At 43.5% G+C, this 26655-nt stretch overlaps 1 protein-coding gene across 2 annotated transcripts in view; it reads right to left on the reverse strand.

Annotated features, from left to right (window-relative positions):
* The window catches only part of LOC148017019 (radial spoke protein 14-like), a 138707-nt gene that overhangs the window by 65042 nt on the left and 47010 nt on the right, over nucleotides 1-26655 (reverse strand). For both annotated transcript variants that reach the window (XM_087662414.1, XM_087662413.1), the window contains exons 2-5: nucleotides 20805-20910; nucleotides 15645-15731; nucleotides 14393-14454; nucleotides 13843-13915 (exon numbers count right to left, since the gene is read on the reverse strand). In XM_087662414.1, the coding sequence (XP_087518540.1) occupies nucleotides 13843-13915; nucleotides 14393-14454; nucleotides 15645-15731; nucleotides 20805-20910 (328 nt within the window). The remainder of the gene's footprint in view (nucleotides 1-13842; nucleotides 13916-14392; nucleotides 14455-15644; nucleotides 15732-20804; nucleotides 20911-26655) is intronic.

Consider the following 26655-nt stretch of genomic DNA (forward strand, 5'->3'; position numbering starts at 1 on the left):
GTGCATGGCACCATATCCTCCGGCTCCTCTGTATCGGAATCAGGGCCAAGGGCTGCCACCGTCCGGTCGAGAAAATCCATATCCAGGCCAGCCATACTGCTGTCTTCTCTCTTTCGCTCGCTCCGTCACTGCAGCAGCAGGATGTACTGTCTACAGTCTCTGCTCTTCAATAATCTGCTGCCTCCTAGGCTCAGATCTGTCCTTGTAAAATGTCTATCTGCCTGTCCCTAAACTGTCGTTTCCCGGCCTGTGCAGGGACGTATTCTGCAAGCACACCCTTTGATCCTGGCGATTCTCTGGTCAGGGCTCCTTCCCTCTCGCTCTCTCTCTCTCTCTCTCTCTCTCTCTCTCTCTCTCTCTCTCTTGCTGAGCTCAATTTCTGTGCCTCTGTCTCTGTCACTGCTGAAGCCGCACATGAGCTGAACCACAGATTTCTGTCTGCTGTGTCAAAAACCTGCACATCTGTGTGCCAGAACTGAGAACAGCAGTGTTGTTTAGGGCTGCGCAGGTCTGCCCTTCAATTTCTCTGCAGGTCAACGCCTGAACAGCGCCCACCGCCTTCTCTCCCTGCCGCCAGGTCACAGGGTTGCAGGGCGACACCCTTTTGGTCTTCTTCTTCTGCGCGGCTCAGTTGCGTGGTAGGTAGTCTGGACAGGCTCGCGGACAGAATGTGCTTCAGAAGGATGTCAGGCTGTAGATGCCCGGTCGCGCAGGCATATGTCGCCTCCCACCCTGCCTCGAAAACTCGTCCGCAGCAAGCCGACGGGCCTGGCGTCCACGGTTGGAAGCGACTCCTCAAAACGTCATGCCGGAGCTCTCTCTCTCTCTCGGCATCGCTCTCTCTCTCTCTCTCTCTCTCTCTCTCTCTCTCTCTCTCTCTCTCCGTTCGCACAATACATCCCACTGGTTCTCGTGCAAGACGGTCCACATGGCATGTTGCTTATGGCGAGAGCAAATGCCTCGCACATTCCACGTGGCTATCTTCATGTATCCTCAAAGAAGGAAGTCAGGAACGAGGCACCTGCTGCCTCGATTTCACCTTTTCCGCAAGAGCATCCAGGACACCCTCATCCAGAAAATCAGCCAATACTGCAAAAGAATTCTGACGACCTGCGTTGGAGGTAGAAGGGCAATCCACTGCCTTGGGAGAGGGGCGGGGATAACGCCGATCCCAGGGTGTAATAACATTTCCTTTGGCATCGAACGCCAGCTTGGCAGGTGGGCCTCTGGGGCCGTCGGTATAGGCTCTCCTTGGAGACTGATTCCGGGGGCCCGACGGGGCCCTAGGACGCGGAGCCTGCTGTGAAGTGACCATTTCTTTCCGGCGCGTATACGTGCGCACGGAATCCTGGGAAGCGGGAGGCCCAGGATCCGCCAAGCCTGTATCCAAGTTTTTACCTTTTGGAGGACGTGCCTCAATCCAGTCAGTACGACGGGAATCCACACTTCGGACCTGTTGTTTGCCTTTGTCCATGACATGAGGAGACTGAAGGGCTTCCTGGGGCGTGGCATCAAGCACCATGTCGTCCTTGGGCAGCACAACCTGCGCATCATCCGAAGACGATTGCTTTTCAGGGCATTCGGCCATGAAATGCCCCAATTTACCACATGAAAAGCAGTGGCCCGCAAAGTTGCCCCATTTTAAGCGAAAATACAAAGGATGCATGCCCGAACAATTGAGGCGAAGCCACGCGGGCCTTTTCCTGGCCGTGTCCCATAGCATGCATAAACGGTTGCGGTTCATCGCCCTGAGGCTTGGGGGAACCAGCACTGTTCCCACAACTGCCATCGCATCCTTCAACAAGGGCCAATAGACCGCCGGACAGTTTTCCACCTCTACCCACACCGGGCATTCGCGTTGAAGCAGACGCTGAAAGTCGGCCATGGGGCGCCATGGCACAACATGAACCAGGCGGCGATCAAAGAATAGCGGCAACTTGGACAGGAGCTCAGCGCGATGCGTTTCCGATTTCAGCAGGACCTCATAAAACCCGCGAGGTCCAAGGAAGATCTCCTCAACCGACTCCCCTTGCAATAGATGATGCAGCCACTGGCGAATATGCGAAAGCATTGGGATCCTGCCAGTGAAGAAAAGAATAACTGCACGGTCATAGAACACCGAGAAAGATCGCAAGACTGATTTGGGGTCCACCGTGGCTTCCAGCACATCATCCGTTCCCGCAACAGAAAAGGATTCGGTATTATGCTGGACATAATCGCCAAGCAGAGTATTGGCGAAGTCCAGCAAATGCTCCCAGTCGATTTCCTGCGAATCCACCGGATCAGAGGCCACTTGCGCATAGGAGCGTTCCGGAGGACTCATTGGCTCATCAGGCGTAGGCTTGGAGCGTTTGCCGGCAGGCGGCTGTTCAGAACTCGGCGGCAACTCCTCCGTGCATGGCACCATATCTTCCGGCTCCTCTGCATCGGAATCAGGGCCAAGGGCTGCCACCGTCCGGTCAAGAAAATCCAAATCCAGGCCAGCCATACTGCTGTCTTCACACAGAGGACGAACTCTCTCCTCTCTGACGAAGGTCAGGTTCAGGGTTTTCACAAGAACTGGGCGCCTCTGCACGAAAGGAGGAGCACACGCAGGCGGCGCCTCGAGCCGCAGCAGAGGTGAAGTTGACAGGGCGGCTTCAGATGATTCAGCGAGACAGGCAGGGGTGGATCCGCTGACTCACGGCCGCAGGGGCAGGCTGCCGTGGCTAGGGCGGCAGAAACAGGGCGGCGGGACGGCTCCGTGAGCAGGCGCGACCGTCAACCAGAGGCGGCGATCTCTCTCTCTCTCTCCGAGGAGGAGGGCGACCCAGAACAGCAGGTCGCACGGCAGTAGGCTCTGAAGGACGGCCCGTTCACCTCTCTCTCTCTCTCTCTCTCTCTCTCTCTCTCTCTCTCTCTCTCTCTTCTCTCTCTCTCTCTCGTGAGGCAGAGGTGCACGTCTGTCTGCCTCAGTCGTGGCCTGTCCAGAGGTGCACGTCAGTCTGCGTAGGTGCAGAAACAGAGGACAGTCTGCTGGTGCCTTTCAGTCGGGCACCGACAGCAAAGCAGGACGCCAGGAACAGACCCTGCGTAGGTCAAGTGGAGAGCCACGATCCACAAGGAAGACGCCCTTCAAACCTGTCAACAGTCGCAGGAACAGAGACGAGCTCCAAGGGGAGGAGGGCACAAGAAGATTGGTGCAGCGATGGCCACTGCAAGGCAGACCATCGGAGCAAGATAGCAGAACTGCCTGGGACAGGACGTCAGGGCGTCAGGCCAGTGGGACGGGGCTGACACAACCACAGACGCGGGCAAAACTGCCGGCCCACAGGTCTGCGTGCCTTCACAGAAGTCACTGGCCACGAGGGAGACAGTGCCAGACACGGCCAGCAGGCGAAGCGTCAGGTCGATGCAGCAGGTGAATCAGGGCAGGTCCGCGACGCCATCACGTTCCGCCATCGATCGCCTAGTCTCTCTCTCTCTCTCTCTCTCTCTCTCTCTCTCTCTCTCTCTCTCTCTCTAAGTTAAAAACTATATAAAAAAAGGCTTAATTTAAAAATGACTATTCTGTTTTCTCTTTCTCCCTCTCTCTGTCTCTTTCTCTTTCTTCTTTTTCTTTTTTTAATCCTTTTTCTTCTTCTTCTTCTTCTTCTTCTTCTTCTTCTCTCAAAGTATGTGAAAAACTATCTAAAAAACTTTAAATTATTTTTTAAATATTTAATTAAAAAGAAAATTAAAATTAAAAAGTTTAATCTGAGAGAGAGAGAGAGAACCTAGGCCCTTCACATGAGAGAGAGAGGGAGGAGGGAAGTTTAATGTGAGAGAGAAAAAGAAAATTAAAATTAAAAAGTTTAATCTGAGAGAGAGAGAGAGAACCTAGGCCCTTCACATGAGAGAGAGAGGGAGGAGGGAAGTTTAATGTGAGAGAGAGAGAAAAAAAAAAACCTAGGCCCTGCGTAGGGTTTCCGTCTGTTGCCCCTGCGTATTCTGTTCCTGTTCGTGCAGGCCGCCGCCTTGGAGCTCAACGCTAATGCATAACGTCGTCGGCGCTTGCCTTCCTTCGTGCGCCTGTCTTTTCGCTTCAGTGCAACCCACGCTCAACGGTACTCGTCGTCCCTTGCTACTGTCGTTCCACCTCGACAGGGTACGGTGCTTCTGTGCCTCTGCCTGGCAGTCGTCACCTGACAGCCTCACCCTGCCGACAGCCGTTTGACCTGCGGGTCCTGGACGCCATCGTCGCCCGTCCGCCCTGCGTGTCGGGGGCCCTGCCGTTGCTATCTAACCTGGGCGCCGTCGCCCGTCAATTGCCTGTCAGCTCACCACAGGAGCGCGAGAGAGTCAGCACGTGCTTCCGTGCCTGCGGCTGTGGCCTTGGTCGCCCTGTGCCTGCTCCGCCAAAGCCGCCCCACCCCGCTAACTGCCCCTTCGTGGCTGCCGTCCGCCTACGCCCGCCTGCTGTGACCAAGGCGAATCAATATTTCGTGACAGAGAAGAGAAGCATGGCTAGCTTGGATATGGCTTTTATCGACCAAACGGTGGCAGCCCTTAGTCCAGATTCTAATACAGAGGAACCGGAGGATATGGTTCCTTGCACAGAGGAGATGCCTTCTGCTCTTGACTTTCAGCCTGCGGGAAAACGCTCCAAGCATACGCCCGAAGAGACAATGGGTCATCAGGAACGTTCTTATGCTCAGGTTGCCTCTGACTCTGTGGATTCTCAGGACATTGACTGGGAGCATTTCCTAGAGTTTGCCAACACTCTGCTTGGCGAGTATGTCCAACATAATCATGAAGCTTTTTCGAACTCGGAAACTGAAGATGTTCTGGAAGCCACAGTGGACCCGAAAACTGTCTTGCGTTCTTTTTCGGTGTTTTATGACCGGGCGGTTATTCTCTTCTTCACTGGCAAGATTCCAGTGCTTTCCCATATTCGCCAGTGACTGCACCATTTACTACAGGGGGAGTGTGTTGAGGAGATTTTTGTTGGGCCCCGAGGCTTCTATGAGGTGCTGTTGAAATCTGAAAAGCATCGGGCTGATCTTCTGTCTAAACTGCCATTGTTCCTTGATTGCCGTTTGGTCCATGTTGTGCCATGGCGCCCGATAGCAGACTTTCAGCGCCTGCTTCAACGTGAATGCCTGGTGTGGATTGAGATGGACAATTGCCCGGCTGTCTATTAGCCCTTGTTAAAGGATGCCATGGCCGCTGTGGGAACTGTGCTGGTCCCCCCGAGCCTAAGGGCCATGAATCGCAACCGTTTATGTATGTTATGGGACACTGCTAGGAAAAGGCCTGCTTGGCTTCGTATTAATTGCTCTGGCATGCATCCTTTGCACTTTCGTTTGAAATGGGACAACTTTGCAGGACACTGCATTTCGTGTGGAAAATTGGGGCATTTTATGGCTGAATGCCCAGAGAAGCAACCGTCTTCAGATGCTCAGCATGTTGTGCTGCCTATGGAAGACATGCTGCTTGATGCTCCATCACAGGATGCAACCCAGCTACCTAAAAATCTGGATAAAGGTAAACAACATGTTTCGGGTTTGGATTCCCGTGGCACTGACTGGGTAGAGGCACGTCCCAAAAAAGGGAAAAAGGTTGATGCTAGCCTGGCGGCTACTGGGCCTAATGTTTCACAAGATTCCATGCGCACATATATGCGCAGGAAAGAAATGTTGTCTTCCGAGCACGCTGCGCGTACTATGGTTTCTTCTGCTCCCCATATCAGTCTACTAGGACAATCTATACCGACGAACCAAAGGGCCTACCCGCTAAGTTGGCTTTTGATTCTCGAGGGAACGTGATTACACCATGGGATCGTTGTTATCCCCGTTCCATCCCCAAGACAGTGGATATTCCGTCTACCTCTAAAGCTGGCCGTTAGAACTCTTTTGCTGTGTTAGCTGATTTTTTGGATGAGGGTGTCCTTGATATTCTAGCAGAAAAGGTTAAATCGAGGCAAGTGGTGCCTCGTTCCTGATCTTCTCTTTGAATACACATAAAGATAGCCACCTGGAATGTGTGAGGCATTTGTTCTCGCCATAAACAACACGCCATGTGGACTATATTGCATGAGAATCAGTGGGATGTCTTGTGTGCGGTAGAGCATAAGAGTCACAGTGAAGCTGGAAAAGTTGTGGATTGCCATGGGTTTCGCTTGTTTTATGCAAGGACACATGCCAAGCATTATTCTAGTGTGCTTATGATTGTACATGAGAAATATCAGTCGGTTCTTATTAAAAGTGATGTACATGGCTGCTTTGTAGTGGTTGAAGTTTTATTTGAAGGAGAGATCTTATGATTGTTGGGCCTATATGCTCCAAATGACCCTTTATCCCGCCGGGATCTTTGAAATCGTTTCCCTCTCCAAATGCCTTGTCGGACCATTTCCCTCTCCAGCTTGAGATGCTTGCACAACCCATTATACCTTTTATGAAATCGTTGGATAAACTCCCTTTATGTTTCAACTCCTCTTATTTGAAGCATTCACTCTTTCGAGGTTATATGTAGCAAGTGATTTAGATTCTTATTAGACTTCGCCTTGGAGAGCACTACTTCCGTTGAACGATTGCTCTCTAATGTGCAGCGGATTGCTCGGCAGTATGGGATCCACCATCCCTCTCTTTGTCGGCGGTGTCGACATGCAACAGAGGACTTACTGGCTTTGGTTCGCTCGCTGCTAGTGCACACTCCAGATGATGAATTTCTGCTGTCACCGGCAATGCGTTTGGCTAACCTTATTAAAGAGTTTCAGTTGAAATCTTATCAGAAGGCCAAATTGCAAAATTTGACTGAGAATTTGCAAGATAGTGCTTGTCAAACTCATAAGTTCTTTCGCGCAGCGCTGCATGCCTCTCCTGCTGGAGAAAATATGACTAGACTCCAGAATTCAGAAGGTCAAATGGTCACTGACCCTCAGACCATTGTCAATATGTGCAGGAATTATTTTCTAGATCTTCTTGGTTCTTCTCAGGCACCTTCTAATCAGGTTGCGCATGCACATTCAGTCTTCTATGATCTGGTCCGGCATTAGGTTCCACTTGATATGCAAACTGCTTTGGAGACAGATATTTGTGAGGAGGAGGTTATGGATGTTTTGTTGCACCTGCCTAAGGATAAAAGTCCCGGTTGGGATGGTCTCACCAATGAATTCTTTGAGAGTTCTGCTACCCAACTGGTGAAGCCATTGACCGCTATGTTTCAGCAGGTTTGGAAAACACGGTTCATGCCTTCCTCATGGAAAGAAGGGCTTATCAAATTGCTTCCAAAGGTTCCTTCGCCGTCACTGTTGCAACATTGGAGGCCAATCTCTTTGATGGGTTCGATGTATAAAATCTTTTCCAAAGTACTCGCGAATCGGCTCCACAAGCATCTTCCGGCCATTGTGCATCCTCTTCAATATGGTTTCATTAAGGACCGCAACATTCTGCATAATATCTTAAATGTGCAAATGGCTATTGACTATGCAAGGCATTCTAGTCAGGAAGTGGTATTGGTCCAATTGGATCTGGAAAAGGCATTTGACTATTTAGACTGGTCTTTCATTGCAGAACTTATGTCTACCATGGGCTTTGGCACTCGGATGTCCCGCTTGATCGACACCATTAGTGTTGCAGCTTCTTCGCGAGTTATGCTAAATGGTGGTGTTACAGAGCCCTTTGTCCTTGCACGCTCTGTGAGACATGGTTGTCTCTGAGTCCTCTCTTCTTTGCCCTGGCAACTCATCCGGTTCTTTTGATGTTATCCTCCATGGCAGCTTCTGCTCAATTGGCCAGATTGTCTCTTCCTTTTGGTCAGCACTTCATTAGTCAATCTTTGGCTGATGATAGCTTTATGATTTTACGTGCGGACAAGGACAATATTCGCAAAGCATTAGATGTCTGGACGCTCTTTGGCCAGGCTTCTGGTCTTCGTATCAATACTTCCAAATCTGCCATTCTCGATTGCACGGAGCCCGATTTACAGTCACTGGGCTGGCAGGGCCAGGTTATTCCCTGTGGTTCCACTGTCAGGCATCTTGGGTACCCTTTGGGTGTTGATGTTCGGCCAAAACAACTACTACAGTGGATTTCACAGAAATTGGCAGCGAAGTTTCTGTATTGGAAGTCGCAAGCTTGGCCCTTCCATGTTCGCCTCAAAGTGGCTCATATAATTATGCTGCCAATGCTCACATATTTCTTGCCATTGCTGCCTTGGACTCCTACCACTTTGAATGCTCTCACACGGCCCATTCGTTTCATGTTATGGAAGAAGAATTCATTGCAAGCAAGTATTTCGTGGATTTCGTGGTCGCATACATGTACTCCCAAACGTTTGGGTGGGGGGCCATTTTGGATGCCGAAACTCATATGTTGGCCCTTCGTTGGTCTCTTTTTTGTACCATGTGTGTGAAGCATCACCCGTGGGCCGTGATAGCCCATTATTTTCTTGAGGACCGCGGGCTTGTGCATGGTAACACCCAAATTCGAAGCTCCTGGTGGCATGTTCTTAATGCAGACTCTCGGTTTTCGAGTCCTTCTTCATCCCTGCTTGTTCACTTGGTCAGCTCCTAGCAATTGGTTCTCCAGAAGGCGCGTTGGCATCCAACGGAGGCCTGCTTACATACTAACTCTTTTCAACTGGAATTGTTGACAGCATTCGAGATTACTTTCATGGAAAGGCAAACAGGAGCTCAGGCCAAAATTTAACCGCATGGCCCGATTGGGCTTGACTTCTGTTGTTGCAGATACCACCCTTGCCAGTCGTAATGTCTTCATATCATTTCGCACTGCCAGGTGACTTTTCCGAATCCCTCGGGGATACCATGATTTTTGGGGAACAGCTTTTGTTAGTCCTCCAGAGCAGGCAACCCTTTCCTACCCTTGCTGTGAATCGCCCTTGGCAGGACTGGGTCCTGGCAAGCCGGTTGAATTTGGAAAAGGCCTCAGCTAACCAGGTGTACCATCTTCTGATTAAAGATCATCAATGGCTGGTCACTGAAGCCAATATTGTGTGGGGGTTGCGAAAATCTCAGTCATGGTGGAAGGCAACTATGATGGAGGGCTGGGTGAACAAGACACCTTTCAAATGCAAGGTCTTTCTTTGGAGGGTAATGATTGGTGGTCTTCCTCTTGCCTCGGCCCTTTCCAAGCGTCGAATCTCAAACGGCAATTGTTTCTTCTGCACCACGGTAGAATCGGCCCGTCATCGATTTATCTCTTGCCCTCTCGCTAAGCATATCTGGTCGCTTTTGTGAGTGGTTTGACGAGCGGTGGTTGGTTTCTCGCTGAGCCCTTTCGATTGGGTTTTTGTACGCCCAAAATACCCCACACCGGCACAGTTGCATATAAAGATCTTGTTCCATTTTCTTAGATACTGGGGATGCTGGCACAATTGGACCACTGGGAATGCCTTTCTTTTTGATTCAGCATCTAATGTTCCGAGACACATTGCCAGGCTTAAAGGCCTTTTGCTTTGGCAGATAGATCTCATTCGGCACTCTGACTTGCTCCCTCGGGAAGACTTATTTCCCTGGCATATGGCAATTTCCACTGTGTCTTTGCCATGACTTATGTATCTCTATCCGGGTTTTGTATTTACAGTTGACACACACTGGCGTACAGCCATCGTGTATCTTGTAATCTTGTAAACTTGTACCTTTTTTCGTAATTAATACAATTACCTTTTACGGAAAAAAAAAAACTAGGTGCTACATATGAGAGAGAGAAGGGGGAGGAGGAAAATTTTTAATTAAAAAGGGAAGGGAAAAAAATCAACAAAAATAAGATGAAACGAGAGATCAATGCAATGTCTTGTATTTTCACACTTTTCCTCTCAAAGAATGATCCATGTCTTTGTAGACTTTTTGAAGAGTTTAAATACATATTTCAACCTCCTACATCATTACCACCTAAGAGAGAAGTAAACCATCCTATTAATTTGACACCTAACACTAAACCTATCAATAAACCCCCTTACAAGTTATCAAATTATGAAAGAGAAAAGTGGAGAAACAAGTTAAAGACTTCTTGGAGATAAGTTATTTAGCCTAGTCAATCACCTTTTGCTTTCTCCTATATTACTTGTTAAGAAGAAAGATGGATCCTACAGGATGTGCATTGATTATAGGGACCTTAACAAGAGCACTATTAAGAACAAGTACCCGATCCCCACATGGATGATTTGTTGGATAAAGTCAAGGATGCAAAGGTATTTACCAAGATTGACTCAAGATCAAGCTACCATCAAATCAGGATGGAGGGTGATGAGTGCAAAACAGCTTTTAGAACTGAAAGGGGTCTCTATCACTTTTTTATTGTGCCATTTGGGCTTTCCAATGCACCTGCTACTTTCTAGACTCTTATGAACAAGGTTCTACAGTCATTCTTATGTAGATTTGTCTTGGTATTCTTTGATAATATTCTCATATACAACAAAAATACAAAGGATCTTTGCAACATGTACGTGCAGTCCTTACATTAAGACAACACAAGCTTTTTACAAAGGAAAGCAAGTGTACTTTTATGGCCAATGAGATAGAATATTTGAGTCACATTGCGGGTGAGAAAGGAATTAGGGTGGATCCAAAGAAGGTACAATACATTAAAGATTGGCCCATACCACAAAATTCTATTTCATTGAGAGAATTTCTAGGACTATCCTCTTTCTATCAGAGATTCATCAAGAATTATGCCCATACGACACCTCATCTCATTGATAGATTGAAGAAAGATGCTTTCTTTTCGGATGCTATAGCTAGAAAGGGCTTTGATGAGCTGAAAAGTCTCATTATTTCAGCACCTATTTTAGTGTATCCAAACTTTTCTAAAGAATTCACTATCTATGCTTATGCTAGTGGCCGTGGTATCAGAACCCTTCTATACCAGAAACATGGTATTATTACCTATGAACGTAAAAAGTTAGATAACAAAGAAAAAGAACTCCACGTCTATGAGCAGAAAATGTTAGCCATACTTCATGCCATTAAAAAGTGGCATCAGTACATTTATGACAGTCGTTTCAAAGTCAAAAGTGATCAACAAGTGCTGAAGTATTTTTTTTCATAGCCTAACCTATCTCCTAAGCAAAGAAGGTGGTTAGCTATATTACAAAGATATGACTTTGAGATCTCATATGGCAAGCAAGAATAATGTAGTGGTAGATGCATTATCTAGGATGTGGACATGTTCCATTTCTACTATTTTTACTCTCTACAAGGATCGGATCCAAGACATACAGAAAGAATACTTGTTAGATGAGCAAATGGCCAACATCATGAAGAAATTACAGCAAGGTCATGAATCTGAATTTCCCAACTTCAAGTGGCAAAATGGACTTCTTTGGTTCAAAGGAAGAGTATATTTAACCCCTCAGTCATCTTTTAAACAAAGAATCTTACAAGAGATACATTCTTCTCCTTTGGCAAGGCATATTGATTTGTTTAAAACCTTTTATAAGATCCATAAATGCTTTTATTGGAAAGGGATTTGGAAAAACATCAAAGAATTTGTGATGCAGTGTTTACCATGCCAAGAGAATAAAGATTCCAATTTGTTATCTAGTGGTCTACTTCAGCCATTACCCATTCCACATGGTTAATGGACTAATATCAACATGGACTTTATTACAAGACTACCTACCACTAAGCAGGCTTAAAATAGCAATTTTGTTGTGCTTGATCGTCTTACCAAATCAGCTTATTTTATACCCACCAAAGTCTAGTATTCAACCAAACAAGTAGCAAATTAATTCATAGAATGAATTTTCAAACTTTATGGTTTACCTATGGAGATTGTTTTTGTTAGAGATACAAAATTCATAGGGAATTTTTAAAAAAGCCTCTTTACTTCTATGGAAACAAAACTGACTCCAAGTACAACTTACCACCCACAAACCAATGGTCAAACTAAAAGAGTCAACAAGTGGTTGAAAGTCTATTTGCGATACTTTTGCCATCATACACAAAATGCATAGGATCATTGGATTTATCTTGTGGAGTTTTGCTACAACAACGCATACCACATGAATATAGGCATGTCACCAGGCTTTATATGGTTGCAAGGTTCAAGTACCTTCAACATTGTTTCATGATAAAGTGAATCCCCTTGCTAAGGAAGAGCTAGAAAAGATGGAGACCTCAATGAAGCAATGTAAGGAAAATATTCAAAAAGCCCAAGAGACTATGAAATCTTATACTAATGATAAGCGAAGGCATGTGGACTTTGAAGAGGGAGACTGGGTCTTCTTGAAAGTATCTAAGTCTCATTATGCTTCTCTTTAAGGTGGATATAATAAGCTTACTCATCGCTATTATGGTCCATATCAAATTTCAAGAAAAGTTGGAGGTCTTGCCTACCAACTTGATTTGCCTTCAGCAACTTATATTCACAATGTTTTTCATGTCTCTCAGCTCAAAAAGTATATTGATCTTGATATTCAAGTTCTTGAGAAAATATCTCCCCTTGATGAAGATGGGTTAATCATCTATGAACCCCATAGGATTGTTGGCAAGTGGCAGAAGGTTCTAAGGACCCGTATTATCATGGAGTATCTTATTAAATGAAAGGGATTGCTTATGAAAGAATCTTCTTGGCAACATGCTTCGTATTTGGAACAATTTCCATGGCTTTTCCAAGAGGATACTAGCTCACTGAACAGTAGACAGCTTGCTATATAAAATTTATGCATTCAAAGTAATTGATCTACTCATGTCAAAATTGAATTTTCAAGGTATGGATAGATAGCTGTTGAAGTATACTTCATTTCTTATCTCATATACACCAATCTGACGTCTATCCAAAGTAATGGGCCATTTTCTACAGCTACCCTGTTCAAGACAAAATTTCAAAAATACACTATTTGGTCTTGATGAGGCTTCTCCAAGGTTACTCCAGCATTGGACCTTTTCTATTCATTTCTACCATTCATTTACCTTCTCCGTCTTCAAGTTTTGAGGACAAAACTTTTGGGTAGGAATGGATTGTAATAAAACAATTTTTGCACCCTTTAGCTTACGAAAAACTACCTTAATTAGAACCAGTGTGTAAAGGGCAAGAGTGTGTCATTGTAAGAATCTTTTAGCACATTTATAAACATTCTCCATTTCTTGGGGTTTGAGGGTTCTTACCTTCCCCACCAACATTGAGGGTGAATACTCAATACCTACCATAACAAGAGGTGGATTTCTTGCTGCAACCTCACATCCATGATTCTCACTGTACCTTTGATATCATTTAGCTATAGCATCATTGCACTATAGACTTAATACATTTCCATCTATGGCATGGCTATGGCCATTTGATTCCCTTGTTGTTTCTTGAATTTCTTGTTATTTTAATTTCATCTACGCTAAGTTCATTTCAGGTGGCATAAATAATGGGTCTCCAACACAATTGGTTCTCAGGAAACCAGTATTACCAAGCTCTCTTTCCAAGAGCAGCATAATTCCCTGCAGCAAACACTGCTTGATTGTTTGAAGCAGCAGAGATTCCTGCGGGTTTTAGAATAAATTCTAGATTCCAATCCATCCAGCAGGCAATTTCTGTTTACCCCAATGTTTTAACTGGAGCAATCATCTCTGCACAAAGAAGAGGACTGTACAAGTTGAAAAGCTTAATAGAATCAGGAATAGAAGTAGAAATACACATATCGTCACTCGGAACCCAACACATACCCACCTGGGTTCACAAACCTGGTAAGAAGATTTATCATATTCTAGCTAATCAACAAGATAAAATAACTGAACAGTTGCATACACACAAACCTGGTCAGAAGATTTATCAATTTCTGGCTAATCAACTTAATTAAATGACTGAAAAGTGAACAATCGCATGCAAAATGTAACAGGATATCGGAATATCCAACTGAAGAGTGGAACACTACCTGTCTCATTAAATGAAGCATAATATAAGGCGTTTAAAGAGAGTTCTCTTAGTACTTCATCCACTGATGAAACCTGAGGTTATGACAACAGCCCCCACATCAGACAAGCAAGCAATCATTAATTACAGTTGACCTCATGTAACAAATCTAGTTACAATAATCCAGAAACTATCAACATGGCAAAATTAACATGTATTGTTTACATCCGAGAATTTTTGAAGCATCAACTGGGCACATGCTGAGAAAGGAAAACTCTCTTACCACAGTTGGCTTTCAAACACTATATAAAGCTCAAGATGTTGACATTAACCAGAGCACCCAGTTTTTCTCCAAACAAGATGGTCAATGAACACAAACCTCTCCATTTATTTTGGTTTGTTGCTTACTCATAGGAGTTCTAATCAAGCATATTGAACTCAAAACGAAGCTGAGTTTCAAAGCTACAATTTATTTATAAGATTAACACGAAATACAGGTTCACCCCTCCAAGTGAACATTGAGACACATGGATATCGATAAACAGGAATATTAAACTGAGTTTCAAAGGTACCATTTTTAATAGCCATTTGATGAATCCAAAATGGCTCATTTTGACACATGCTTCCTGCATTCCTATGCAAAAAGAAATGAAGGGCATATAAAATTCTCAACTACTTTTGTTCAACGGAAAGAAAATTCTGATAATAAACGCCTTGGTCAAAAAGACAACTGAGGTAAACTACAATAAAACCCTGTGTGGGATAGTAATAAATGACAATGATGAGACACTCTAATATAATGGATGCATGAAAAGCTACTCTGAAGTCTATAAGATACCAAACTTAGACTCCCACACATTACAATAGGATATTATCTAGGTCTGTGATCCCACACATTACAGTAGGTTATTTAAATGTACCAGTTAACCTAGAGTATTTCGATGTAAAAATTTTCTGTTTCATTCAAATACAGTTCCGCCAATTCAACAGAAATAGATGATATGGGTTTCAAAAATTATGTGTATTTACCATATTGAATATGTAATTTCACAGCAAAACAGTAGATGTAATGCATATGCTCTACAAAAATTGCAAAGCTTAGACAATTTCATGAATTGAGAAACTTTGCCCAAGTTCAGAATTTGAGATCAGATTTGTTCCCAGTTCTGGCCCCCAACCTTTGTCCCACATGTATCTTGTGCCTACTATCAGGCAAAAGTAATAGCCAGGCCCCAGCGTTGGAGACCATCACATGGACTGCAGCTGCAATATTTGATAATACATCCTGGAACAAGCTGGATGCACTAAGGCTAGACATACTACAATGACATGCTCATATTTCAATCCAAAAAAGGCATAAAATGCTGTAACTCTCTGCCCGGACAGATATATATCATCAATGCTGTAAGGTTTGATGAGATGACAAGTTGCCATGCACCTATAGATCTATCAGCCTAGTAACCATACAAGTTACACAAATGTTGTCAAGACTCATAGAGATTTCAAATGCAGCCCACCCAACTCAGAAGACGACTAAGACAATTTGCAGCAGAAAGCACACAAGAATGTGAGATTAAATCAGATACTTTTATTGCAAGCTTGTAGGTTCCCCCTAAAACAGATTTATACAAAGATTGCAACTTGACGAACATCACAAAGGTGATAATCACTTAAAATGCAACTCATTTGTGATGTAAAGTAGTAAAAGAAAAAGTTGACCAAGCCCTTGAAAAGTCCAAGTACAATGTCTATGCTCGATTTGAATTCAAACCATTGATTTTCTAGTCATATTGCCCACTTGGTGCAAATAAAATCATCAGATACCTGCAAGATGTCTAGCAGCAAGAGCAACTTGTTGCTTTATGAACATATCTTCCTCGTCAAACAGTTTGGTTAGAACCTCCAATATTCCTATCAAACAAAGTGAAATTGAATCTTCAAAATCTATGACACATAGATCATTTTTAAGAAGACTTTTTACAGCCAACTTGAAGAAGGAATATAGACTCTAAGCAATCTTGTGAATGCCTGCAAGTATTCGAGTGAACATGTAACACACCTTAGATGTTGCTGCATGAAGCATGATCAGGATATTACAATAATAGTAACATGACTGAAAAATCCTCAGAGTTCCGAAAGAGGCCCCCAAATGAGTATGAATTATGGGATATTTTGCACACTAATAAAGAGGTATACAGCTGCAAGCAAGTTAAACAGAATATAGTGTCCACTTGGCACAAGACAACATGAAGGAAAAGTCAAAACTTAGCTAGTATATTCTACCATCTAATGAACAGTCACATGGATTCACCAGATTGTCACCAGCATTGACATTGGTCTAGAATAAGAGCTCAGACACAGTGAAATAACTATAGCTGAGAATGACCAGAACACATTGACATGGACCTTGCATAACATCAGACTGCAAATACACATTTTGGTGTCTGCAAACTCAAAAATGAATAGATTTGGAATTCTTGACTGAGGCCAAAAATGGAAGATAGAAGTGCCATTTGTTTCAATGTAGCTCTCCCCTTATGCACAAGCATTAGCTTGTCTCTCTTGCTTCCATGATAGTTCACTCAATACAGATCTAGAATACCTAGCATAAAAAATCTGCAAACATGACCATTAAAGAACAACATTGTTAGCTTGCATTTTGTCAGTCTATCATCTCCTCCTGATTGTGAGTTTCATCAGAGTCTGGCAAAGACATAGGAGCTCTGGTGGTTTTAGCCTATTCTGTTTGCATGCATTTCCTTTTCAGTAAGCTTTGGGTGTGTTCACACTGTTAGAGGTCATTTTCCAGCCTTGGCATTTCTTTTTTCAGTGAGTAGAGGACCTTTTCACACTTGTCACGTGGCAATTATTTTTTGCAAGTTGCAATCAGCATTTTTACTGGCTGCCAGCATTATTTTATTCCCAGATATCAGGTTGGCCAGCATTTTCACCTCTTGTTTGACAGATTTTCACATTTCTTGCTATTTATAGCAAGGCAATTTGTTAGCAGCTATTATTCACAAGGTTTTCTGCTGCAGATTGCTTCAGCACACTCCAACTTCAACCTCTCCTCCGTCTCCAATGCTGCCATTGGTCATCAGCCTGATCCGGTGACCTGAGTAATGCCTTGGGTTGCGTGCAGGGACTGATCAGTCCACTCTTTGTATTCAGCTTCTATTTAGATTCAGTGCAGATTTATCACTTTATTCTCTTCTTTCTTTGTAGTCTTTCTCTTCCCTTCTCTCTCCTTGTTCGTGTTTCTCTTCACCCATTCTATTTGTGTGCATTTCTTTTCTAGTGAGTTTCAGGCATGTTCAAACTTCACACTGCTAAAGATCAGTTTCCAGCCTTTGCATTTCTTTTTTAGTGGCTAGAGGACATGTTCACACTTATCAGGTGGCCATTATTTGTGGTAGACTGCAATCAGCACTTTTACTAGCCACCAGCATTATTTTATTCCAAGATATCAGGTCAACCAACATTTTCACCTCTTGTTTAAGCAAGTCAGCTAAATTTGGGCATTTCCTATCCTACTATTTATAGCAGGGCAACTTGGTGGCAGCCATTATTCACAGGTTTTCTGCCACCACAAATTGCTTCAGCACACTCCAACTTCAGCCTCTCCTCCATCTCTGGTGCTGCCCTTGGTCATCAACCTGATCCAGTGCCCTCACTGACGGCCTTTGCCACGTTCAAGGACTGATTAGTCTTTATCACTTATCTTCTTTCTTTGCAGTCTTTCTCTTTCCTTCTCTATCCTCCCTTGACTCTAGGTAGGACCAGTCTCTGAATAGGTAAAGATATTACCTAGGATGAAATGCTTCTATACCAAACCTGTCTAAGTTGGATTTATAATGTCTGGCATCATCAGAGAGAGCCTACAACTAATAATGACTCTCTCCTACCTAGGTCCACAAGGAAGCTCTCACATGGCATTTGTACTCTTTCTTCTTTCAAGGCCTCAATCTCTAACCCAAGTATGTGCAATCTTTGAGCCACCCACCTCCAACTTAGCAGAAGTGGTCATTTCACATGTTCAATGGCACCCAACTTCCAAGCCTTAATTTGTGGGAAGCTTCTTTTGAGGTTTGGCCAACCTTCTCATAGCTCCTCCCACCTTTGGCTATAGAAGAGGTGTGTGGCCACACTCATAAACTTGTACTTGCAGATTCCCGGTGTGAAGAGAGAAGTATGTTGCCCTGTGTGGGATGTGTGAATTGGCACTCATCCATTTTACTATTTGATTCTCATAGTGGATTCCTGTTCCTCTTTATTTCATCTTTCATTTTTACAGCTTGTGCATTCTCTTTCATTATTAGACTACATTGTATTGCTATTTTAACACAGTATCCGATGTTTAGATTGAACTCGTTATCTACATCTAATGGCGTTGACTTTGTAACATGTTAATGAGTTTCCTATCCTTGACCTTGTTAAGCCACCTAGAAATAACCAAAAAATGTAACTTTTTTTGGCTCTCAAAACAGTTCCAAAAAGTACTATTTCAATTTAGAATGATTTACTAGAATTTTAGGACAATTGGCTCAGAAAGTCCTACAAAAAGGGAAGCACTATCATTGCCACTTCCATTCTTGTCTATCGCACATCAATGCCAGCTTTGCTACTTCTCCCTACTGTCATTATCATCATCACTACGTCACCATCAACATCACCCTCATCAATCAGCTGCCACCCTGCTCCTTCTCTCTCTAAGTCCTGCTGCCCTGCTGGCATAGTCTCCCCCTGCCATTGTTAGCCCTCCTACAGCTATGGCCATAAAGGGTTGATGTGTTTTTCATCCACACAGCTGACTGCCCCTTCCAACATATCTCATGGCTTCATTTAGACTCTCCTCTGCTGGTCATCATCTCTGGTGGCTGTGTTGCTATGATGGACTGCTCCATGTAGAAGGATCTGCTGTGATAGACCGCTCCATGTACAAGGATCTGCTGTGTTTTTCTCCTCAGCCTCAGTAAACCTCTCCATACAAGTTTTGAGTCTCCTACTACCCTCATAGATGCTTAGCATTTTCTCCTCATCATCCAACATCGAGCATTGCTTGTTTGTAGCACTTTGGATACATTCTGTAGGACAAGACTACCCCTCAGCCCAATCCTACAATCAAGTATGACTGTTGGACAGTCATTTTCTCCTTAAGCATCCTCATTCATGCATCTTACACTTGCTTGGGGCTGCCAGCTTGTATCTTGTTCCTTTCTTCTACCATCTATGGAGATTTTGTGAGAGTGCGCAATAGAAAAGAACATGACCACGGAGTGAGAAGGGAAGATAGAGACAAGATGAATGCAGTATAAATGAAGAAACAAATTGATTGAGCACAAAGAACACAAGGCTGCAACTGTGAGCCCCTTCATGCAGCTGGGATGCATCAGCAAGGGCACCTGACGGAAGCACGAGATGAAGACAATGAATATGTGGGACCGAATGCAATGCATAGCAAGGTGGAGCCGGCAGGCTATATATAGTCCAACATCAGCAAAATGGCTGACCTGCTGGGACTTTGGGAGGTTGACCTGATCTCCAAGCCCAAGAAACGGCTGCCCACCAACAAGTGAATTGTCTGCCTTGCCCACATCGCTAAGATACCTGCACAAAAGAGGAAAAACAGGCTGCCCACAGATGCTGCCTATTGTGGACATGCACATGGGCTTTGAGAATGCCACAAGGTGAGAAGGCCTAACACGCCTGCGGGAGATGAACAAAGGGCAAAGACTATGACAAAGCATCCTCATTCTAGACTGTGGTTCACAGGCAAGAGATCACCATACAAAGAGAAGGCATGGACACACATGTCTGCTAACACCACACTCCCTCTCAGATCTTGGATGTGGCAGAAGGCCAAATGAGATAAAATGGAGATCTGAGAGTGGCACAACAAGTGCCACAATCAACAAAGTCCATCAATGATGAAAGCCAACCAAGGTGCATTGAAACCTGAAAGTCTCTCCAAACTGAAGCCTATGTAAAGGAATATTGACTCTATAAAATGTAGAAGGAGGCCCCATCGTTCTTTTCTTCGCATAAGAACAAAGGTGAGGATACTTCTTCCACAACTTTTCCTTAGGATACGCACAACTTCTCCTTGGGATGCAAGGTCTTCTCAAAGTGTGGACACTTGGGGATATCCTTTACACCTCCCCTTTGTATCTAAATCAAAGTTGAAAGATGACTCCCATTTCTAAGTCCTCTTCTTCCATTTCTTCTATTTGAATTGTCCTTTGCCCCATGAGATGCTGCAAAAGCACATTTGCACCTACTAGCATGCTAGAAAATGCACACCAGCTTGAAATCATGAATTTGACAAAGAAGCCAAGATGTACTTGGTGGTCTATATAATGAGGTTTCCAAGAAAAGCATGAGGCTCTACAGAACACGGTAAAGACCTAAACTAACTAATCAAATCCTTTAATATCTATCTCTAATCAAGTTCATCAAACCTTGCAACCTAACTAGCAACTCAAGGTCTGAAAATCGAAGTGGAGCTCTTGGTCATACTTACAACATTTTGAGCCCAAAACAATAGCAAGCATGAGACACACATAACAAAAGGATGAGCTAGACGATAGATAATAAGTTTCATCCATAATCTAATGTAATCTATGGTGGTGCAAGCTAATCAGTAATTGAGATCAGTGCTTGGAATGATAATATAATAACAATGCAGATAAATTCCAAAGATTTAGAATTTTTCACCTGAGAGCAGAACTTTAAAAAGCACTTGTGATTCTCAATACAATGACAACAGATTTACTATATGGGCATGCAGTGCAAAATTACTTATTTTCCAGTTTGATCATAGGATGTATTTTCTTTCCATAGCCAGTTGTTTAAAGAAAGCTACAGTCACCATAGTGCATGAAGTGTGAAATTATATCACCAAAGTTCAGATATATCTAAACAAACAGTTCAAATGTGCACAAGCAAAAACTGCTTGTTTCCACTTTTCAATAAGGCTTTTCATACCAGCTTTAAGACATTGAAAACGCCCATCCGGAGTAGCCAGCAATTCAACAGTCCATAATAATGCCTTTTGACGCACATGAAGATTTTGATCTTTTAAACACTTTGCCTACTAAAAGATAATGAAATGATAAAATTAAAAAGTGGCAACATCAACGATGCTCGCATCAAATTTGAAACTAGTTCTCATACATATAAGTCAGTTTGCAACATTGTCATTGAACATCAGAAATTGGTACTACCTTGAGTTTGAAAGAGAGACATATTATACAACGAAAAATAAGCTCTCATATGTCACAAGAAAAAATTTCTTTTTTTTTCCCCAACATTCATAACAGCAAAACTGCATCATATGTTTAAACAATGCATGCAATCAAGCTATACTTCATCACTATTGGATAGATAAAAGGGAATATCACACCACATAACCCTATTGATCCTACATGCAATCAAGCTATCTTTCACAAATATCAGATAGACAAAAGGGATATCACAGGACGTACATGGTTGAGCATGTTACCTTATCTGTCATTGTTGAACCACCAAAGTCAAGAGTTACATTAACATTTAATTGTTCTGCATCAATGCCTTATTTTGCTCCTAAAAACAGCCGCAAAAAGCTTTATTTATGTTCACAGGTTTTATTTGTGCACAGTAGGACAAATGCCCAAAAATCCCCTATAAAGGACATGTCATGGGTGTCCCAATCTCTCACTATCAGATCACACCCTCAGTCATTCTTCCTCTTTAATGAGTGTTGTTCCTCTCCTTCCCTCTAGCACTTGGTCAATACTACTCTTCTCAAAGCCAAAGCTGCCACCCACTCAGCTAGTGTTGCCGCCCACACTGGTAAGCTGCCACCCAGCGTCAGGGAGCTGCTGCCTATCTGTCTATTCACCTGCTGCTTATTTTGCAGACTGCTTCCCTGCTGCAACCAGCTGCCACCAACACAAAGTTCAAACAGGTTGTCACCCAGTGCACAGGAGCTTCCACCAGCAAGATCTTACCTCTGCCACCTGCATTTTGCAGATTCTCCTACTTTTGGAGCTGTTGCCACCTCAATCCAATTAGTTGATATTTGTTTTTTGTGGTATCGCTCCTGCTCCAGCCTCACACCCACCTTCTAGAGGTTATCACACTTGGTGGTGTACATTCATTGGTGTTAGGCTCTTTATTAGGCTTTGTATTGTGCAACCTTGTGGGCAGTTGGGCAGCCCATTTAGAGTGTTACAGCCCTAACCCTAATACAAAATATAAGGATGGAATGCATTACTGTTGTAGATATTACAGCAAACTACATGAGGAATTACAACAAACTGCAAAACTGCTGCAGGAATTGCAGCATACTTGTAAGGGAATTATAACAAGCTACTGCAAGAATTACAGCAAACAACTGCATAACTATATCAAGAACTACAGCCATGAGACATAAACACCATTATAGAACCATGTAGAGAAAGCAGACAATGAAAATAGTGATATAGAATGAAGAATAACAAAGAAAAGACGCAAGAAATTAAGGCGCAACCATCAATGACCATTATGTCATCTATCTTGCCTACAATACTCTCATCCATAATGCTCATCATGTTGTCATGATCAAGAATGATGTCTCCAAACTATACACCACGCCTGTAACAGCATACAACTGACTAAACACATGAAAGATAAAAGTCACTTTACATATAATCCAAGTCTATGACTAAAGTAGACTAAGGCTAAGGTATACTGGAATATGATAATACTAGCAAATATCATGTCAAAGCCAAGGCCCAATACTTCACACAACCCCGTAGTTGGCTGGCCCTAGCAAAGACTCGGACCCTTAATCCATAGCAAAATGCCTTACCCAAAATAGACTCCGCCTCAAAATGAGCTACATTGAGAAATCATGAACAGAGCCCCTCTAGAATGTTCATAACCCTCTTATGTAGTTGCATAACCAACCCTAAAGTCCGTCAAACAAAACAAAAGGCATACATACAACATGATGAGAGTAAATATCATAATGTCAAAAGGCACTTTCATGAGGTTGACTGCTTATGAACTATTATATGAGAATCTAAAGTAGATACTCTTGACAATGGCTCAGTTTGAGGGTGATCCACATGATTGACATCACTAGTGGAGACACGAAACAAATGCATATCCATATCATGAATTTTCTCTAATGTGAAGTCATGAATTTTAACCTACTAATTTATTCCCGCAAGGATATCATCCTATCATCAATATCAAAATTAGAAGCATCGAAAGGCCTTTCAACATTCACTTCATCACTCGTCTTTGAATCCTGCAAAGTAGATAATATCTTGACCATTCTATTATACTCAACCTACATGGCATCAACTCTTTCTTGAAGCTTATTTTTATCATCAATCAAAGCTTCAAGCTTTTATGAAACAAAGCCCTGCTAACCAAGATTGTGAGGTCTAGCTATAACCTATGGCATACTGTTGGCAATCATTTCCCACTCATTTTTTAGAACCGAACTTTCTTTTGCATACGCAAAACTACCACATCCTATTGTTCATGTTCCTTTGGCATCTGAATTTAACCATTGAGAGAAATCATCATGCATAGAAACATTCCATTTCAAGGCAACATGCCAAGGCTGGGAACCTATCAAGTACAGTGACATCCGCAATATATCATAGAGAATAAAAATATAGAACCATGACTCAATAAGTAAATCACTACTCCAATGGCAAAAAGTAGGAACATCAATTAGCAAACGTGTAGATGACACTTTAGCATCTATATAATAAGAAATGTATGGCAATGTACCACACAATCTAGATCTAGAACAAGAAATTGCATTACCAAGGAAATATGTAAGATAATCCAAGAAAACGTGCAAATGAAAACAATGTAGAACTACATATGCCTCATAGTCTTGCACAACTTCAATTTGCATTATGTCATCTACAAAGCCTTTCTCAACATCAACCCAAATTGATATAGCCTACGTCTGCTGATTTTCAGATCTATTTTCAAGTTAATGAAACTGTTGATCTTCAGGTTGCTACTATATTTGTTGTTTTTTAAGTTGTGCACTTCTTGCTACTGCGGGAAATTGGGTTGCTATTGCAAGAACTGCACAAATGTAGGTTCTTGCAGATCTTCCTATAAAAATTCAAGTTCTTGCAATCCATCCTATAAACTTGACATTTTCAACTATTCGGTTTGACTCACGCCTACGCTCACAAAGGAGTGTCGGTGATCTTCAGTAGGACACTAGGGCACTTTTTACTCTCTGTACGAGAGGTTTTTTCCCCAGATTTATTCCCTTTAATTTATGTGCTTATGTTACATAGTTTTGGGCACTTATCATGTTTCACACACTTCGGGTGTGAACATCCTCTTACAACCCTAAGGTTTAAGGGTTGTACTTTGTACTTGCACCTTACACTTCAGATTATTGCTTTGGGTGTCGTGCTCTCACACTCTACACTGTCTACTCCACTCTCAGGTGAGCTTCAATCTCTTCCTACTCTCACATTTGGTATCAAAGCTTAGCCTCAACTCAGTTGACCTGAGAACCATCGTCTCCAGCTCCTCTGCTGTTGTCAACAGCTCCACCATCTCCAACAAAACCACCAGCAGGCGGGGTGCTACAATGTCTCTCACATTTGCCAGTCTACCTTGCCAAGCCTGCTGTCCGTTCTTTGCAGCAGGCGCCGCCCTCTGTTCTGCACCACCCAATCTACCAGCGCCCACCTGTCGACGTTGTCCTTGTGCCGCCCCCTACACCCAGATGCCGCCTCAGACCTGCCCACCAACTGCGACCTGTGTCCACCTGCCACCGACGTAGTCACCCCAGCCTGAAGCACCCTACTCCTGGTGCACACCTGCCCGCCAGTCGCCGCCTGGCCTAGTCCGCCAGCCAGCTCCCAAGCGCACCACCTGCACAAGCTGCCATCCCGTCTCCAGCTCGACCTCCACCTGCACCCGCCAGTCCAGCAGCTCAAAATCAAAGGTACAATATTTTTTTTATTATTTTTTAATTCAGATTCACTTATGGGGAAGGGGATTTTTGCCCAGGCAGGCAATCTCAAATTCAGCACGTGTCTGGGACACAACTATAGCAAAGATTTTGTGCATTTTGGGCCAAACATTTGGGGCTTTTGCAGTTAGCTCACTAATTGACACATGTACATCTGTGACAGTCTAAATAGACTGATAATGGGCATTTTGGGACAATAAATTTTGGGGCTTTTGCATCTACAGTGCTGCTGAGCATTTATTGCACCTTGGACTGCATGCATTTCAGACCGTTTTGACAAAGCGTGCTTCAATTTGCTAATTACAGCAAGGTACTTGCTGTAATTTCTGGAAATTCTGAGATTTCCAGGTTGGTCCAGCTTGAGACATTGCTCTTTTGCTCTCTGATCAACATTGTTTATCATGGCAAATCAAGGAGGTGATGTATTTACTTACGTATCCAAGGAGGATAGGTTGGATGGTAACAACTATTCCCTCTGGTCCTTCGTGATGAAGAATGTGCTGATTGTGAAGAATCTTTGGGATTATGTCAGCAGTGAAGAAGTTAGGCCCGGAGTTGTGGCTCCTGCTACTCCTCCTCCAAGAGGACGTGGACAACACACAATTCAGCCTGTTCAACTTGCTCTAGCTCAGCCACTTCCCCAAAGATCAGCATCACAAAAGGCATGGGATACACGGGATGCACAAGCTTTGTCGTTGATTGCATTGGTAGTTCAACGGTCTATTATCCCTCACATTCGATTTCCAACTTCTTCACGAGAAGCTTGGTTGACCTTGGAGCAAATGTTTGCTGAAAATAATGAGACCCGCATCTCTTTCTTGAAGAAAGAGCTTGAGACAATGAAGATGGATGAGGGTGATTCACCGCAGGATCACCTAAATAAAATTCAAAACTTACGTGAGCAGCTTATGAATGTCGATGAGTATTATTCAGACGCACAGATGATATCTACTACCTTGAATTCATTGCCACCCTCGTGCTTGGCCTTTCATATGGCTTGAACCTCACCATGAGGATTGCCCCACAGCCACTTACTTTCCTTCAGCTAGTCAATTTGCTCTTAGAGGAAGAGCAAACACGAAAGAACAATGGTGTGGATGTTATAGCCTCTGAGCAGGTCTTTATGGCACGACAAAAGGGCAAGGGCAGCCAAGCAAAAAATGCTCCGCACAGCTCTGCGACTTCACGCACTTCACCGAGCAATAAGAAACAAGGGGGGATGCAAGCCACAAAGGGCAAGTGCCACTATTGCAAGAAGCCAAGCCACTACATTACTGAGTGTAGAAAGCGCATAGCCAAGGAGAAGGAGTCAAGGATTTCTGTTTCTGATGCACCTTCCACTGTCTACTGAGTCAGTGTCCTCTGTTGCAGACAAGGACTATTGTTTTTACACGTGCAGTTATGACTCTTCTTGGGTTGGTAGAGCATTTAGCTCTACTGAGGATGCAAGCACATGGTTTTTTGACACTGGTGCATCTAGACACATCACATCTCGTAGAGATTTGTTTGCTTCTGTAATTGTAGCCCCGGTTAGCAAGTCTGTATAGTGTGCCAACAATGCATCATACCCTATTAGAGGTATTGGGGAGATAGTGCTGACAGCCATTGATGGCTCTGTTCTCCGCTTACAAGATACCTTGTTTGTGCCAAGTATAAAGAAGATTTTGTTATCTATTTCTTCTTTGGCACGGTGTGGTTTGCATGTCACCTTTGATGATGACAGATGTATGGGGAGAGATAAGGAACACATGACTTTGGTTTTGATTGGCACTCTATGTCATGGGTTATATGAGTTTGATGCTCTTTCAATTGATCAGTCTGTCTATTTAGTGTCCACTCTTACTCATG

The sequence above is a fragment of the Lygodium microphyllum genome, chromosome 22 (genome assembly GCF_053477565.2).
Source record: "Lygodium microphyllum isolate KBCC chromosome 22, Lygodium_microphyllum_v1.1.10, whole genome shotgun sequence".
Lineage (NCBI taxonomy): Eukaryota > Viridiplantae > Streptophyta > Polypodiopsida > Schizaeales > Lygodiaceae > Lygodium > Lygodium microphyllum.